The 14340-nt window shown below is 36.3% G+C and overlaps 2 protein-coding genes and 1 pseudogene across 2 annotated transcripts; 2 read left to right on the top strand and 1 right to left on the bottom strand.

The window, feature by feature from the left end:
* LOC18772769 lies at positions 105-1643 on the bottom strand (annotated as a pseudogene).
* On the top strand, positions 1714-3744 carry LOC18773312 (bifunctional bis(5'-adenosyl)-triphosphatase/adenylylsulfatase FHIT). Its single transcript, XM_020565040.1, has 5 exons — positions 1714-1857; positions 1950-2060; positions 2744-2890; positions 3196-3294; positions 3392-3744. Exons 1-5 carry the CDS (start codon positions 1753-1755, stop codon positions 3506-3508), a joined length of 579 nt encoding a protein of 192 aa, XP_020420629.1. The 5' UTR covers positions 1714-1752; the 3' UTR covers positions 3509-3744.
* LOC18773422 (ATP-dependent DNA helicase RecQ) lies at positions 4556-14286 on the top strand. The gene is made up of 20 exons (XM_020566276.1): positions 4556-4671; positions 4769-4881; positions 4959-5034; positions 5174-5316; positions 5533-5619; positions 6255-6338; positions 6889-7096; positions 7936-8021; positions 8188-8419; positions 8647-8770; positions 9202-9338; positions 9925-10033; positions 10867-10909; positions 11116-11287; positions 11754-11824; positions 11954-12047; positions 12868-13080; positions 13171-13380; positions 13538-13930; positions 14028-14286. Exons 1-20 carry the CDS (start codon positions 4636-4638, stop codon positions 14151-14153), a joined length of 2757 nt encoding a protein of 918 aa, XP_020421865.1. The 5' UTR covers positions 4556-4635; the 3' UTR covers positions 14154-14286.

Genomic DNA, 14340 nt, shown 5'->3' with positions numbered 1-14340 from the left:
AATACATCAAGCAGAGCACCAATTATAGCAAAAAAATGCCAGGAGGAGCGGAAAGACAAATCTGAAGATGACACAACAAATAGAACAGAGCTGCAAGCATCCAAAAAAGCAATTTATGCGATTGTTTGCATGTAAAGCTTTAGACATCTTATATTTGCACTGAGGAAGGCAATACATGAGAGATTGTTTGCATGAAAAGCTTTAGACATCTTATATTTGCACTGAGGAAGGCAATACATGAGAGATTGTTTGCAGCCAAAAGCTAGACAAGCTCAATGTAGGCCATAGGCGCATTATCCCCTTGCCTTGTTGGCAGAGTTCTAACAATTCTTGTATACCCTCCATTCCTCTCCCCATATCTGTCTGGAACCTCTGCAAACAAGGCATGCACAATCTGCTTCTCGTAGATAAATCCGAGAGCTTCCCTCCTTTTATGAAGAGTTCCATCCGTTGCCAATGTGATCATCTTATCAATGTACTTCCACATTGCGCTTGCCCTGGCTCTAGTTAGTTTTGATACGACCGTGTCTAAGAAGCTGAGTTGTGAGGCCTCGCAGCAGTGCCCGGCGTTGGTCAGGGGGAGTTTGGGGACTCGCCTCCCATGTCTCATGGCAAAAACTCGACCGCCATTGTCAATAGTAGTAAAACAATGCTCAAAGCTGCTAAATTCTGTGCCAACAACGTAGAAAAAAAAAAAAATTCAAGATGAAGAATGGAACACTTGTAAACAGGTCCCATCAAACCATCACATAAAACAAGGAGAAAGAACCAAAAATGCTGAAACGCAGCACATATAAATGTTATACAGAGGATGGCATTTCATGAGTGATCTAATAGGGCAAAAGGTGGATAAGAATTGTTGCCTCTCTATACAATGTTGGCTCAAAATTCTGGTTGCTGGTGTGGTTCGAAACCTCCCATCCCATTCCCCACTTATTTGTTAATTACAAGGTTTAGAGTTAGGCTGTAGGCAAATGTTCTATTTATGTCTGCATTTTGTATAGGCTTGCCTTGACACACATTGTTGGCTAATTTCATAAAGTGTAAGCTTTTGTCATTGGTTCTTTAACAAAAATTATCCAAAAAGGAAGAAATTAAGCAAACTTTGTATATCACTATCAATAGCAGAACATACTGCAACCACTAACAAGTTAATAGAGCAAAAGATCAAAACTAATGATGGGATGCTAAGGGAACGGGTTTTAACAACTAGAGGACCCAAGAAGCAGCAAAAGCAAGTAATAAAAAAAACCCCAAAGCCGCAAGAACAACTAAATGAAGGTACTTTGGTGAAACTTCACAGAAAGACAATCCAAAACAAACATTTCCCATTTTCCATATCAATAAGAGTAGAAGGGAAGGGAGGTTGAGAAATTACCTGGTGAAGCAATAGTGCGGAGAAGGGGTTTAGGAGGAGCAAGGCCAGTAAAAGAGCGTAGCACAGCCACTTTGGACGCTCTTAATCTTAACCCAGATGAAGAAGAAAAGGCAACGGAAGGCAGGGCAGACATTAGAGATGTCATGCTCCATGTGCTTATGGAGGAAGCAAAGCAACTGCATTTGCAATCCCATTGCGGACGAGCCACAACCAGACTAAACTGGCTATGTGGCATAAAGAAGGGAGAGGCACGTGCCCAGCCCATTGGATTTGAACATGCTTATCGAGGCCCATACGTTATGAAAATTAAACATAGGGCCCAAGGGAGCAAAACCCAAGAAGAGGAATCAGTATCAGCTCAACTCCAAGAGCAAATGCTGCTCTCAACCGTGGCTTCCAGTGTTGTTGGGCGTTTCATTACACGTTCGTCAAGAGTCAGCGGCATCCCTGATCCTTCCTTCTTCACAACCTCCACCAAGGTAAGACCAATTTCAACTATGACTTGTTTTTGTTGTGTTGTTGTTGTTGGTGTTTTGAATTTGATTTGGGTTTGGCTGCAAAATGGATACAGATGGCTTTGGAGCAATTTACGTTCGGCCCTTACAAGATTGACAGCAGGGAAGTGTTTTACTCTACTCATCTATCCTATGCCCTGGTCAACTTGCGTCCTGTTGTTCCTGGTATTCATCTTTATCTCGCACTATATTAAAACATGAAAGTAAATATAAAATTAGGCACTTGATGATCCATTTCTCTTTTTGCCTTTGCAGGTCATATCCTTTTCTTTGGTCTGAATTATAGTATTGTTTTGATATCAGTCAAGGCAATATTGTATAAGAAAAAAAAGTTGGAAAATTTATTTCTTTTGTTCCTTTTCTTGCTTGAAAAAAGACAACATATGAGTTCCAACTTCTTGATTGATTGAATCATGTTTGTGAATTCAAGATATGAGTTCAAACTTCTTTTTATCAGGCTTGGTTCTTGGGCCAAAATGGTTTCTCCTTGGCACTGAAATGTAATCGATAGTGGACTGCTAGTTGCAATACTCAATGGCATGCTTTTAAGTGCATCATTTTGATTAAAATATATTGACTGGTTTATTTGGGCAGAGCCTGTTCCACAGCTCTGTATCTAGTTTTTCGTGGACCTATATGCGTGCTTATCTCATCTGCTTATTTGGCTGAAGGATGACCAAGCATCATGTGTATTTATATTGTTGCACTTGCGTGCCTATATACCCGCCCAACGTTTTGATTAGTCCTCTTTTGCATGTAATTATGTGTGCAAATTATACCCATTTTGTTGTAGAACTATAATCTTAATATTGTCGATTCTTCAACTTTGGTATAGACTTAACATCATGTACATGTGCTTGTCTGCCCAAGGCGTGAAGTGAAGCGCTTTGTTGATCTCACTACTGATGAGACCAGTGATCTTTGGATCGCAGCGCAAAAGGTTGGTAGTCGGCTTGAGACCTACCACAAAGCATCGTCTCTCACACTTACAATTCAAGTAAGCATGGAAGACCTTTAATTTTTTCCGATTGATGTCAATGTTTATCTGTTTGGCCAGGTATTCGGTTATTTTTCCATTGAGATCTTAAGGGATGGGGTCATTTAAATGTTTTAATGTGTTATTGTTACTAAGCTATTCCTGAATCTAAGGTACTTGTTTATTAAACCACAAGATATCTTATGTAAAATCTCATTGTGATCGTACTTCAAAACTTCCTACAAGCTTTTAGGTTTGCTTTCTTTCATATATTCAAGCTTGTGTGTCCCCTAAAGCCAACTGCATCATCATTGTTTGAACTGTAGGATGGACCCCAAGCTGGACAGACTGTGCCCCATGTTCATATCCATATCATCCCACGGAAAGGTGGTGACTTTAAGGAGAATGATGAGATTTACGATGCAGTAAGATTCGACATTTATTTCACTGTTTATCGAACACTTCCTAATTCCTACATTTTGGACTCCTGTATTTACTTTCTGTATTTCATCAATATTATAGCTAGATGAAAAGGAGAAGGAATTAAAGCAAAAGCTTGATTTAGACAAGGACAGGAAGGACAGAAGCCTTGACGAAATGGCACAAGAAGCAGAAGAATACAGAAAGTTGTTCTTGTAGAATGTAGATGTTCCTACTTGCAGCGCAATATGTAATTTATTTCTCACTGGATATTTTCAACCTAGTTTAGTTATGGTTTGCTCATTGGATGGTTTGCTATGGTTTTAGCTGGATTAGAGTCCAAGCATCATAGTTTAGTTGTGTTAACTTAAAATCGGATCTTATCATTGATTGCTAGAGAAATGTTTTCTTTATCATTTCTATGTTTGCCAAAAGAGAGAAAATGGTTGACGTTATGCATTATGTAGCTAGTTAAGTCTTAATTGGCGTGGAAATTTTCTCTTGTGAGACAATTTGGTATGTTATGCTCAGACTTTGCCAAGTTAGAGAAATATTTGCAGAATCCGGTTATGTAATAGCTGCTCTTCTAAGCTCAGAAGCTGGTGAGCTGACTTTGCTTGTTTCGCAGAGTTATGATAAATTCATGTCTTAAGCCTCGGATGTGTGGAGTTTAAGCTAAGGTTTACGATTCTATTTAGTTCACGTGGTGTTACGGTCACGTACACAAATTTTTTAAAAACATAGACCTAATCAGTAGGTCCACCTACCACTTGCCACAAACTGAACCCAAGATAGAATATATGATCAAAATATAATTCACATTTTAATATCTCTTTTTTCTTTTTGAGGACTTTTCCTATTAAGAGGGACAACAATATACTAAACTCATACACACTATACGAATACTAGGACTTGAGCCCGAGACCTTGCTTGAGAAGCAATTTCTCAAAATCACTACACTAGTGGATCATTTGCATCTTAATCTCTCTTTTAGGATATTGATCCACAACTTAAATAAATAAATAAATAAATAAAAACAAGAAAATAGTCACATTGGGGCTTAGGCCCCTAGTTGCAAGCCCAAATGGAGCTTGGATCATCAAAACTTGGGCAATCTCTGTGATTATTTGGGCCGTGGGCACCGATTTCTTCCTCAAAGAAATGGCGGGAGAAGGTGGCACTGTACTGGTAATTGCTTTAATCAATTAATTTTGAGGCCACATATATTGTCTACTTAATGCCCTCAAAACCTCAAACGCCAAAAAAAAAGCTCAAAAACTCAAAAAGCATTTCTTTCTCCCTGGTCCTGAACTACACTAATCGTCTCAAACGGAAAAGCTGATAAAATGATAAAAATGCAGTCCATGCAGGCCGTTCTCAAGGTGACGAGCTTATCTTCTTCTTCCTTTTTTAATCTTTAAAAGGAAAATTCAATTTTAGTCATTTTGTAGTTTTTCAATTTTTGTTTTTTGTGTATAGCAATACTTTGGGTTTTCTTCATTTCGGCCATACCAAAAGGACGTGATAGATAAAATCATAGAGGGAAACGACTCATTGATTGTCATGGCCACTGGAAGCGGCAAGTCCTTGTGGTAAAGCCTCCTCCTTTTTCTCTATCGTTTTAGTAGGCTTTCAGAACTGTTAGATTTATTGGGTTGATTTTTGACAGCTATCAAGTGCCTCCTTTGGTTGTTGGAAAGACTGGTGTGGTTGTGAGCCCTCTTATATCCTTAATGCAGGATCAGGTGAACTAAGCTTGTTGCTTTTGTTGTTGTTGTTGTTGATTAGTGCCTAATAATCATGTCGCTTTACTTCTGTTTATGTTCAAACTTAGTAATTAGTAATTGCATGTCATCTTAAACTTTTTTAAATTTTTGTTTAAAGGTAATGTCTTTGAAACAACGAGGAATCAGAGCTGAGTTTATGGGAAGTAGTCAAACAGATTCCACTGTCCAGAACAGAGCTGAAAGTGGTCAATTTGATATTTTGTACATGACCCCAGAAAAGGCATGTTTGATTCCTGCCAGGTACTTTACTACTTTTATTACTTGCCGTTTACCAGTTTGAAATTTCTTCCCATGTGTGTATGTATGATTTTGGATGAAAACTTTATAGTTTTTCCATTATCAAGATTTTTATTGACACTCGGAAGCATTATAGTGGACATTATGACGTCAATGTTATATTCTAGCATTTGTTTTCTTACAGAAATTGGTATCCTGAATCTTATGTCTTCTTTGCAGTTTCTGGTCAAAATTGCTTAGTGTTGGAATCTGTTTGTTTGCTGTTGATGAAGCACATTGCATATCGGAGTGGGGCCATGATTTCAGGTTTGATTTTTATTGCTTCTTTCTATAGTAAATCTTAATAGCTTGATTTTTGTAGACTTAGTTTATGAACTCTGGGCCTCTGGCCTGTGAAACTTGTTTTGGTATCAGTCTCAGTTATTTGACTACATGGTCATCCTTGTGATCTAATCCTGCAGCCTGTCTTGCTAGGAATGGGATTGAGATCAACAAATTTAGTTCCCTATTCTGATCCTATGTCAGTTTTCAGCTGAAGTTGCACTAGGGCTAGTTTCTTGTTCCCAACTTACTATTTTAATGCATGCCTTCCTTGAAAAAAGTGTCTTTTTGCTCATCTCCTAGAGGTTCATGTGTTGACTTTGTTCCTTGTAATGATTTATTTTATGCCCACAATTACCTTAATGTTATTGAGCCTTTAGTGCCAGGTTGCCATCTCTATAATATTTTCAAATAGCTCTCTCTCTACCGATTAATCATTTACCTAAATTTCTTGTGAACTTGGTACAAACTACAAATAATAATGCTCTCCACTTATTGATCATTTACCTGAATTCCGTGCACTTTTGCTCTTTACCTAGTATAATGTTTATTGTTTCTTTTTCCTATATTTGTTCCTTGTAATAATCATCTTCTGAGGATTTCTCTTTGGCGCTCTACAGGGTGGAATACAAGAAATTAGACAAGTTACGTGGCATTCTTGTTGATGTTCCATTTATTGCCTTGACTGCGACTGCTACTGAAAAGTAGGTTTCTCTCTCTCTCGCTCTCTCTCTCTCTCTCTCTGGGCTTCTAATGTTCTTATCAACTCTTGCTTTTCGATTTGAGTATTGCTTCATTTTACTTAACATCCTCAGAATTCAAGCAATAAAACTTACAACACACTATTGCCGTAGCAAGTTTGTATTATCTGCTTTCGATACCATATATCATAACAGAAATCTGTGTCTTCTTTCCTTGGTCTCCTTCTTGTTTCTTTAATTCTGCTGACCCTGGGAACTTCGTAAGTTAGCAGAACAAATGTATGAACTAGGAAGTGAACTAGTCTCTTATGATGTTTTTGCAATTTACTAGAGCCAAGGGAATAATGGCAGATGAATTTTTTTTGTTACTTGGCCCTTACTCTTTTGATCTTTTGTAACTTAATATATATTTGACTATACTCTCTTTCCAATTGGTGAAAACTATAATAATCCTGCACCTGGATTCTCTTCGCCATTGACATTAGTTTGCTTTTAAGGCTTTTCTGTTAGGAAGACTACAATGGTTCATCTTCTCTGGTTTTAACTATTCCAGGGTTCGAACGGACATTGTTAATTCCTTGAAGATGCAAAACCCATACGTTACCATAGGCTCATTTGATCGTCCAAATCTGTTTTATGGTGTCAAGTCATTCAATCGTGGTCAATCATTTGTTCATGAGCTAGTGCAAGAAGTTTCAAAATTTGTACGCAGAGATGGTTCAACTATCATTTACTGCACAACAATTAAAGATGTTGAGCAGGTACGTTCTATATCTGCTGTATATTATACTTGACATGTGTACGGAATAAGCGTATCCTGAAATGGTCCCCAAGAATGGTTAATTGTCAATTATCCAAGAAACGTAGGACTCAAAAAGAAAAAGATAATACTTAACTGACATTTCCATATTTTGATATATTGAGCATGAATTCATTTTAGTTTACAGTGTTTTGTTTAATTATTTCCAGAAACCAAGTCAGGATGATTGTACTATTTAGGACAAAGCTAGTGCAGTTAGTTCGGTTGAACTGGAGACTCATTCTAATTATCTAGCTAAGTCAGGGATGCCTCTTTTGGTAGACCTTACGCTACATGGACACTTCAAAGTTTTCCAAGTCCCTTTTTGAAGCAATGTTATTTGGTCCAACTATCCAAGTATAACATGGGATAGCACATATAACCTACCAGGTGTTCCTAACGCATGAAATCAAGTTAGATTCATGGTTAACTAAAAGATTTTAAGGAGGGTTTTCTTAATATCTTCCTATTAATAGATCAAAATTTTAAAATGTGTGGAGTTTCATTATAAGAAGGCTCTATATCATAAACTTAATTTCGAATTTTAAGTATGAAATCTAAAATATGATAAATTCTTACCAACTCAGCCATGTTTCATTGTCCCGACATTTTATAGTTAAACGATTACCACCTATTGACATACTTATCTTTATGTATGTACTATATCTATGTTACTTATACTTCATAATGTGTCATGTTTCTGGTAAGTTATATCAATGTCTTGTTTTATTCATGAATGTAATTTGTTAAAGAATTGGTTTATATGTCCTATAATGTTTTTCATCACCTTATCTTCACCAGGTATTCAAGTCACTCAAGGAGCTAGGTATTAAGGTTGGAACCTATCATGGTCAAATGGACAGTAAGGCTCGTGCAGAGTCCCATAGGTTATCACTTATATTCCATGTGTATTTAGAGTAGCAATTATAGTTGCTTCATGTGCTATTAGTGTAATTGTTGACTACAGCACCCTTGCCTTTCTTAACCTTGCATTGCAGCAGACTTGACATGATGCTTATTAAACTGAGTATGCTTATTATTCATTTTCATCAGATTATTTATAAGAGATGAATTAGATGTCATGGTTGCTACAATTGCTTTTGGCATGGGTATTGATAAGCCAAACATAAGGCAAGTGATACATTATGGGTGCCCAAAGAGTTTGGAGTCCTATTACCAGGAAAGTGGACGCTGCGGCAGAGATGGTGTGGCGTCTGTTTGCTGGCTTTATTACACTAGAAGTGACTTTGCAAAATCTGACTTTTATGTTGGAGAGTTACAAACAGTAAGTGTTTCTGTCATTTCTCTTGTAGGATGTCGCTAAATATGTTTCGAAGATTTTCTTTAATATTTTCCCAAATTTTCTTTAATGCAATACATGACCAAGTTATGTAACTGAATTTGTTGGTTAATTTCATTTGAAAGTGGCTTTCTTTTTGGCATGTTTTTGCTGTTAAGCTTGTGTTTGAATCCATTTAACTGCCCCCATGGTTTTTGACTGCTAATTGCCAGGAAAGTCAACGTAGAGCTGTCGTTGAGTCATTGATGGCAGCACAACAGTATTGTTTACTGACAACTTGCCGAAGGAAGTTCTTGCTTGGTCACTTTGGGGAGAAAGTTTCAGCTGATAAATGTGGTATGGGTCTTCTTTATTTATTAAAATGAATGTGTTCAAGTCTCCTTAAATATCAATGTTTAGGTTTCAACTTGTATTCATGTGTTATAGTCCGATCATCTGCCTAATTTACTCACTGCTAGCTTTTGATGCTAGGGATTTCTTTGTTAGGGGAAATTCTGGACCTTTTTTCTTATTACTAAATTAGTAGAACATGCTGGTGGTGGACATGGCAGCAATGATAAAATTTCATGTGCAACATGATTGGACTGCTTGATAGCTTGATAGTTTAATTGTCGTTTAAGTTGTTTCTCAAAATGTTTTTAAGCTACAATATTAAAATAAAAAATAATTGTTTTACAGCTATAGCATCATATCAGTATTCCACTATAAATAAGCTTTCAGCTTAAATTGAACCAATTATTATGTGATTGATTGAATTGTTCTTGTAGGCACTTGTGATAACTGCATTTCCTCAAAGAGGGAGCGGGACATGTCTAGAGAAGCATTTCTTCTAATGGCCTGCATTCAATCATGTGGGAGTAAATGGGGTCTCAATATGCCTGTAGACATTCTTCGTGGCTCTCGAGTAAGTTTTTATCTGTTTTTATTTTGAAACATATGTTTATCATTGATAAAGGTGCATAATTAGTTCATTCCTTCTTTTTGATTGGCTTTTGGTCTTTTTCATTTGTTACTTTTAGTGGCTTAAATCAAGAATCTCAAATGTAAATGTTTAGCTTTCAATGATCCAGGAGTTCAAAGAGTTGAAAATGCTTTAGTATGGATAAATTATGCTTTGGCCTTTGATCTCATGGTCTCATTCCTATCTAAGATATTTCCTCAACTCTGCCACCCAAAAAAAAATAGATAAAAAAGAGAAGCTTGGAGAAGGAGAAACTTATGTTTTTGCTAGTGATCGAGTTATGTGAGTGACAGTAGCTGACAATTGTAACTTCTTTGTTTAAAAAAAAATAAAAAATAGGAGTGGAAGTTTGTAGTGTTTGATAGGAATTGCTGAAGTCTGGTTTAATTGTCACAGTTGTATACAATTAGCTTCTGTCAACCTCTGTTCTTTCTGAAAGCTCCCATCATTTTTCATTTCCTGTTTCTTTTTCAACTTTTGCGTGGTTGTTGTATTACTGATGATAGTGACTTTTCCCTATGGCATACAGGCAAAAAAAATTATTGATCCCCAATATGACAAGCTTCCACTACATGGACTTGGGAAGGACTATTCTTCAAATTGGTGGAAAGCACTTGGTTACCAATTAATTTCATCTGGTATATGAGGACACACTTCTCAATTATAGTGAACTGTAATTAATGCACAACAAGATCTTTACAAATTATTAATACTCTATCAATGGGTCTCATTGCTCTAAGTATAATGTTTATAATGTTTGACTTTTTAATACTTTAGGCGTATGAATGCTTAAGAAATTCACCAATTCTTATGTGTTACGTCTAGGGGTAGTTTTATAAGTTGGACTATTGGGTGTTAACGATGTAATGGGCACATTGCCTAGGATTGTAGCTTGACATGAACTTTCTACCAGTAGAATGTGGAACCTACTGTAAGGTTCAGATTAGTGGGTTCTGCCTTCCATATATCTGTTTATTACTGTACCCTTGGTGAGTTCCATTGGGTTATTTTGTCATTCAGTTGAAAATTTTGTTACACTTTTGCTCCATAAAATGTAGAGTCTGGGTTGTATGACTGACATGTTTTGAAACTTGATACCTCATATATCATTTAAATAAGAGTTTACTAGGTTAGCGCTATCCTCTTTACCATTACATTGAGGTGACAATTTCACATCCCTCAGAATCATTGTATTTGGATTGTTTTAGCTTGCAAAGGGTGTGATATAGCTTTTACTAGGACATACATATATCTATTGATGGATTTAATTTCATTCACTATGCATCTGTAGAATTTTTAGAAGTCTTAGCTACGTAGTTACAACTGATAAGTAGTGAGACTGAGAAATAAGCAGTTTGTTTTATTAACTACATAAGTTCATTGTCATTGATTATTCATCTGATTTATATGTTGAGGCTTCATGTATTCAGTTCTTGCCCTAAATGGAATTTAATTTCTCTGCATAATACAGGTTATTTGATGGAAACAGTAAATGACATATACAGAACTGTAAGGTACAGTGTTCTCTCATTTATACTGTTTTTGTAAAACGTAAAACTTTATAATGATTATTTTCCAAGTCTATGCTTTTTAATGATATTGGATGCCATCAGAAAATGACACTTCTCTGTCATCGATAATAGGTCCCTTTCTCTTTTTTTTAAACTACTTTTACAAAACTCAAAAAAAAATTGATAGAATTTTTTTTCTCATGCATCAGTGTTAGTCCAAAAGGGTACCAATTTCTTAGTTCTGCTGGGCCTGATCATCAAGCACCCCTAATCTTGCCAGTGACCAGTGAAATGGTAGATGATGAGGACAATAAACATGCCTCGGGTGAAGTTGGAGAAATTAAAAGTTTGGCTACTGTGGAATGTGAAGGATTTTCAGAGGTTGGTAATTTTAGCACTATTATGTTCATTCACCTCAAATATTTGATCTTTTCATCGTTGTCTGTTGTCATCCTTGACTGTATAAATTGAGTCATTGAGAAAATGTTGGCATCAGATCTGCCCAAAAAAGTTTCTTGTTTTGCATGCCTTAACAAACACGCTATAACCATGGAAAGTTAAAAATATAATCTCTTTTCTCGACAAATCTAGTAAATCATCCTTGTCCTTTTTATTCAGTAGTTTTTCCTTTCCTTCAGCTTCCTTTGAAACGTTGCCAGAAAAATTTAGATGACTGAACCAGTGAGGCATGTGTACTTGAAAAACAACATAAAGTTTTATGGTTGCTCTTGGCATATGATAAATGTGGGTCCAAAGTTTTTCTTTCACATGTTTGTTTTGCATCTCTCTGTTTTATTATTTGGTCATTCATACTTTTACCTTCTTTATGCATTTTTATTGCTCTCAGGCTGAGAAACAACTCTACCACCTGCTTCTAGAAGAGAGAAGGAAGCTTGCAAGAGCCATTGGAACTGCACCGTAGGATCTCTTTTTAGTTATATAATCAAGGCGACCAATCTAAAATAATTTATTCAATAATTTGTCTAGAAAGCTTTTTTTTTTTTTTTAACCAAACATTGAGTTTCATCCATATTTTTCTCTTTGCAGATATGCTATTTGTGGTGATCAAACTATCAAAAAAATTGCTTTAACAAGACCATCTACCAAAGCAAGGTTGGCAAACATTGATGGTGTCAATCAGGTATGTCTTGTAGGGGGCAATAGCAAAGCTTTCTGTATATATGACTATCACCAGTGCGATAGCAAATCATTTCTTAACCAGGATCTTAGCTTTGAGTAGCAAACTAACTAAGCCCTCGTAGTTAAACAATTTCTTTTCAAAATTGCAAATTCTTAACTATGAGGTTTTGATACATTATCAAAGTTTCACATTTATGTGAAACAGGTTTGGAGACTGATACGTCTGTTCAGTTCTGCCACACTTTTACTTATGGCTTTTAGTGCTATCCGGAATATTTACTGGACATGGGCACAACTAACTAGCCAAAAGTTTTTGGGCAGGGTTGAACACTACAGTGCCTTGCCAAGGCAAATAATAATAATTATAAACTCACAGTATATTAAATAATCTTACTGGAGTAACATGGAATTTCTACACACGCTTTAATGCATGGTTCAATTCAATACTAGAAGCATTCTTTCGGCAAGAATTGAATTTTGTGAATGCCTGAATGTTTTTCAAATGCCTCAAAAGCAGATCAAATGTAGAGAAGTGTTGTACTTCTAAGCAAGAGAGTACATAATATGCACTAAACTTCTGCTGGTCCTTAACAATATCCTGGTTCTGTTTCCTTCACGGAACAAACAGTTGGTTGGGCTCTCATTCCACCTAGTCATAGCTTAGTGCATCCTGCAATTTTTATATATAATTGAAGATTCAATGACTTCATCCGAGAAAAAATATAAAAGGAACACCTTTTTTTTTTCATTTAACTTTTCCTGCTCTTTCAACTTTTTCTAATATATATGAAGGCTAAATGTCAACTTTATATATGTTGTAGCACCTTGTAGTGGCACATGGAAACAATTTTCTGCGTATAATCCAGGATCTATCACAAGGACTAAATCTTACGTTGGATGGAGAGGCAACTGTACAAACTGCTTTTACAAGAAAAGTCTATCCAGTATCCAACCAACCAAAAAAGTTAACGCCAGCAAAGTTTGAAGCTTGGAAGATGTGGCATGAAGAGGGTCTCTCAATTCGGAAAATTGCTGTATGCTTTTCAATATTCAGTATTTACTACGGTTTATTACCTTTCTTTCATGCTTCAATCCTTTGTAACTTTCAATTTTTTCAATCATAGAACTTCCCTGGTAGACCAGCTCCTATTAAAGAGCTGACTGTTCATGAATATCTGATGGACGCTGCTCAAGAAGGATGTGAAATTGATTGGATCAGATTATGTGATGAGGTTGGGCTGACGCGTAAAGTTTTCTCAGATATTCAGTGTGCCATTTCAAAGGTTGGCTCTAGTGAAAAGTTGAAGCCTATCAAGGAAGAATTACCAGAAGATGTGAGCTTCAAAACCTTTCCCTTGTTTTGGGAGTTCTCGTTTAATTATGGTGATTAATGTGTCTCTGTCACTTGAATCTATTTTTATATGCACTTAAGACTTAAATATACAGGCCATTTAGTTCCAGAATCTGATTGAAACTGTTTGACTATGCCAGATAAGTTATGGACACATCAAGACTTGCCTGGCAATGCAAAAGTATGGCATATCTCTGGACGTGATTCCATCTAACCTCCACAATGCACAAAAAGCTGGTCAACTTTCGAACAAGGAAACAGAATCGTCACCATGTTCTACTCGTACATCCCCCATTGAAGGACCTTGTGAAGCTGAAACCTTGGTCCAAAACTCAGTTGCAACCTTGGGTGAAAATGAAGAAACTGCTTCTGTTCCCTTAACCTGGGGACAAACAGTGAAGCTACCCAAAGTACATTTTGAGGATGCACTCTCAAAGAAACGCCAAAAACTAAGTAGTCCAGATGACGGAAATTCTATTGCATTGAAGGCAACAGAGAGTTCCTTATTCAATTGGCTTAAGAACAAAGATGGGGTAAGTCAACTTAGTCAAATGAAAATATTTATTATCCTCACTCTTTGACAGCATGGCAATGTAAAAACTAAATAACAAAAACGTGAATGCTTTGCAGGTTACTCTCGCAGAGATTTTGGAGCACTTCAATGGATCTGAAGAGAAATCTGTCATTGATCTACTCAGTTGTCTTGAAGGTGACTTTCTGATATATAGAAAGAACAACATGTATATGATCATCTAATTCTCCTTTTTTTTTTCTAAGGTTGTCAAATTGCTTAATGGACTTGTCCTTTGAAACATGTTTTGGTTACTTGATAGCGAGAGCCAATATGATTATAATTTATTTGCAATGTTCAGCAGCTTCTGTTCTTTCTTTCCCTTTTCAGAAGACCTGAAATTTGAACTTGATATGAAAATAACACAACAAT

The sequence above is a fragment of the Prunus persica genome, chromosome G6 (genome assembly GCF_000346465.2).
Source record: "Prunus persica cultivar Lovell chromosome G6, Prunus_persica_NCBIv2, whole genome shotgun sequence".
In the NCBI taxonomy this organism is placed as follows: domain Eukaryota; kingdom Viridiplantae; phylum Streptophyta; class Magnoliopsida; order Rosales; family Rosaceae; genus Prunus; species Prunus persica.
Note: the sequence above shows the minus strand (reverse complement) of the source record. Positions and strands in the feature narration are given on the sequence as shown.

Excerpts from the sequence above, each read along its gene's own strand:
- LOC18773422 (XM_020566276.1), top strand. The coding sequence starts at position 4,636 with ATGATAAAAATGCAGTCCATGCAGGCCGTTCTCAAG. Across the intron at positions 13,381-13,537 it reads AGGAAGAATTACCAGAAGAT|ATAAGTTATGGACACATCAA; the intron begins GTGAGCTTCAAA and ends TGACTATGCCAG. Across the intron at positions 13,931-14,027 it reads GGCTTAAGAACAAAGATGGG|GTTACTCTCGCAGAGATTTT; the intron begins GTAAGTCAACTT and ends AATGCTTTGCAG.
- LOC18773312 (XM_020565040.1), top strand. The coding sequence starts at position 1,753 with ATGCTGCTCTCAACCGTGGCTTCCAGTGTTGTTGGGCGTTTCATTACA. Across the intron at positions 2,891-3,195 it reads CTCTCACACTTACAATTCAA|GATGGACCCCAAGCTGGACA; the intron begins GTAAGCATGGAA and ends TTTGAACTGTAG. Across the intron at positions 3,295-3,391 it reads ATGATGAGATTTACGATGCA|CTAGATGAAAAGGAGAAGGA; the intron begins GTAAGATTCGAC and ends TCAATATTATAG.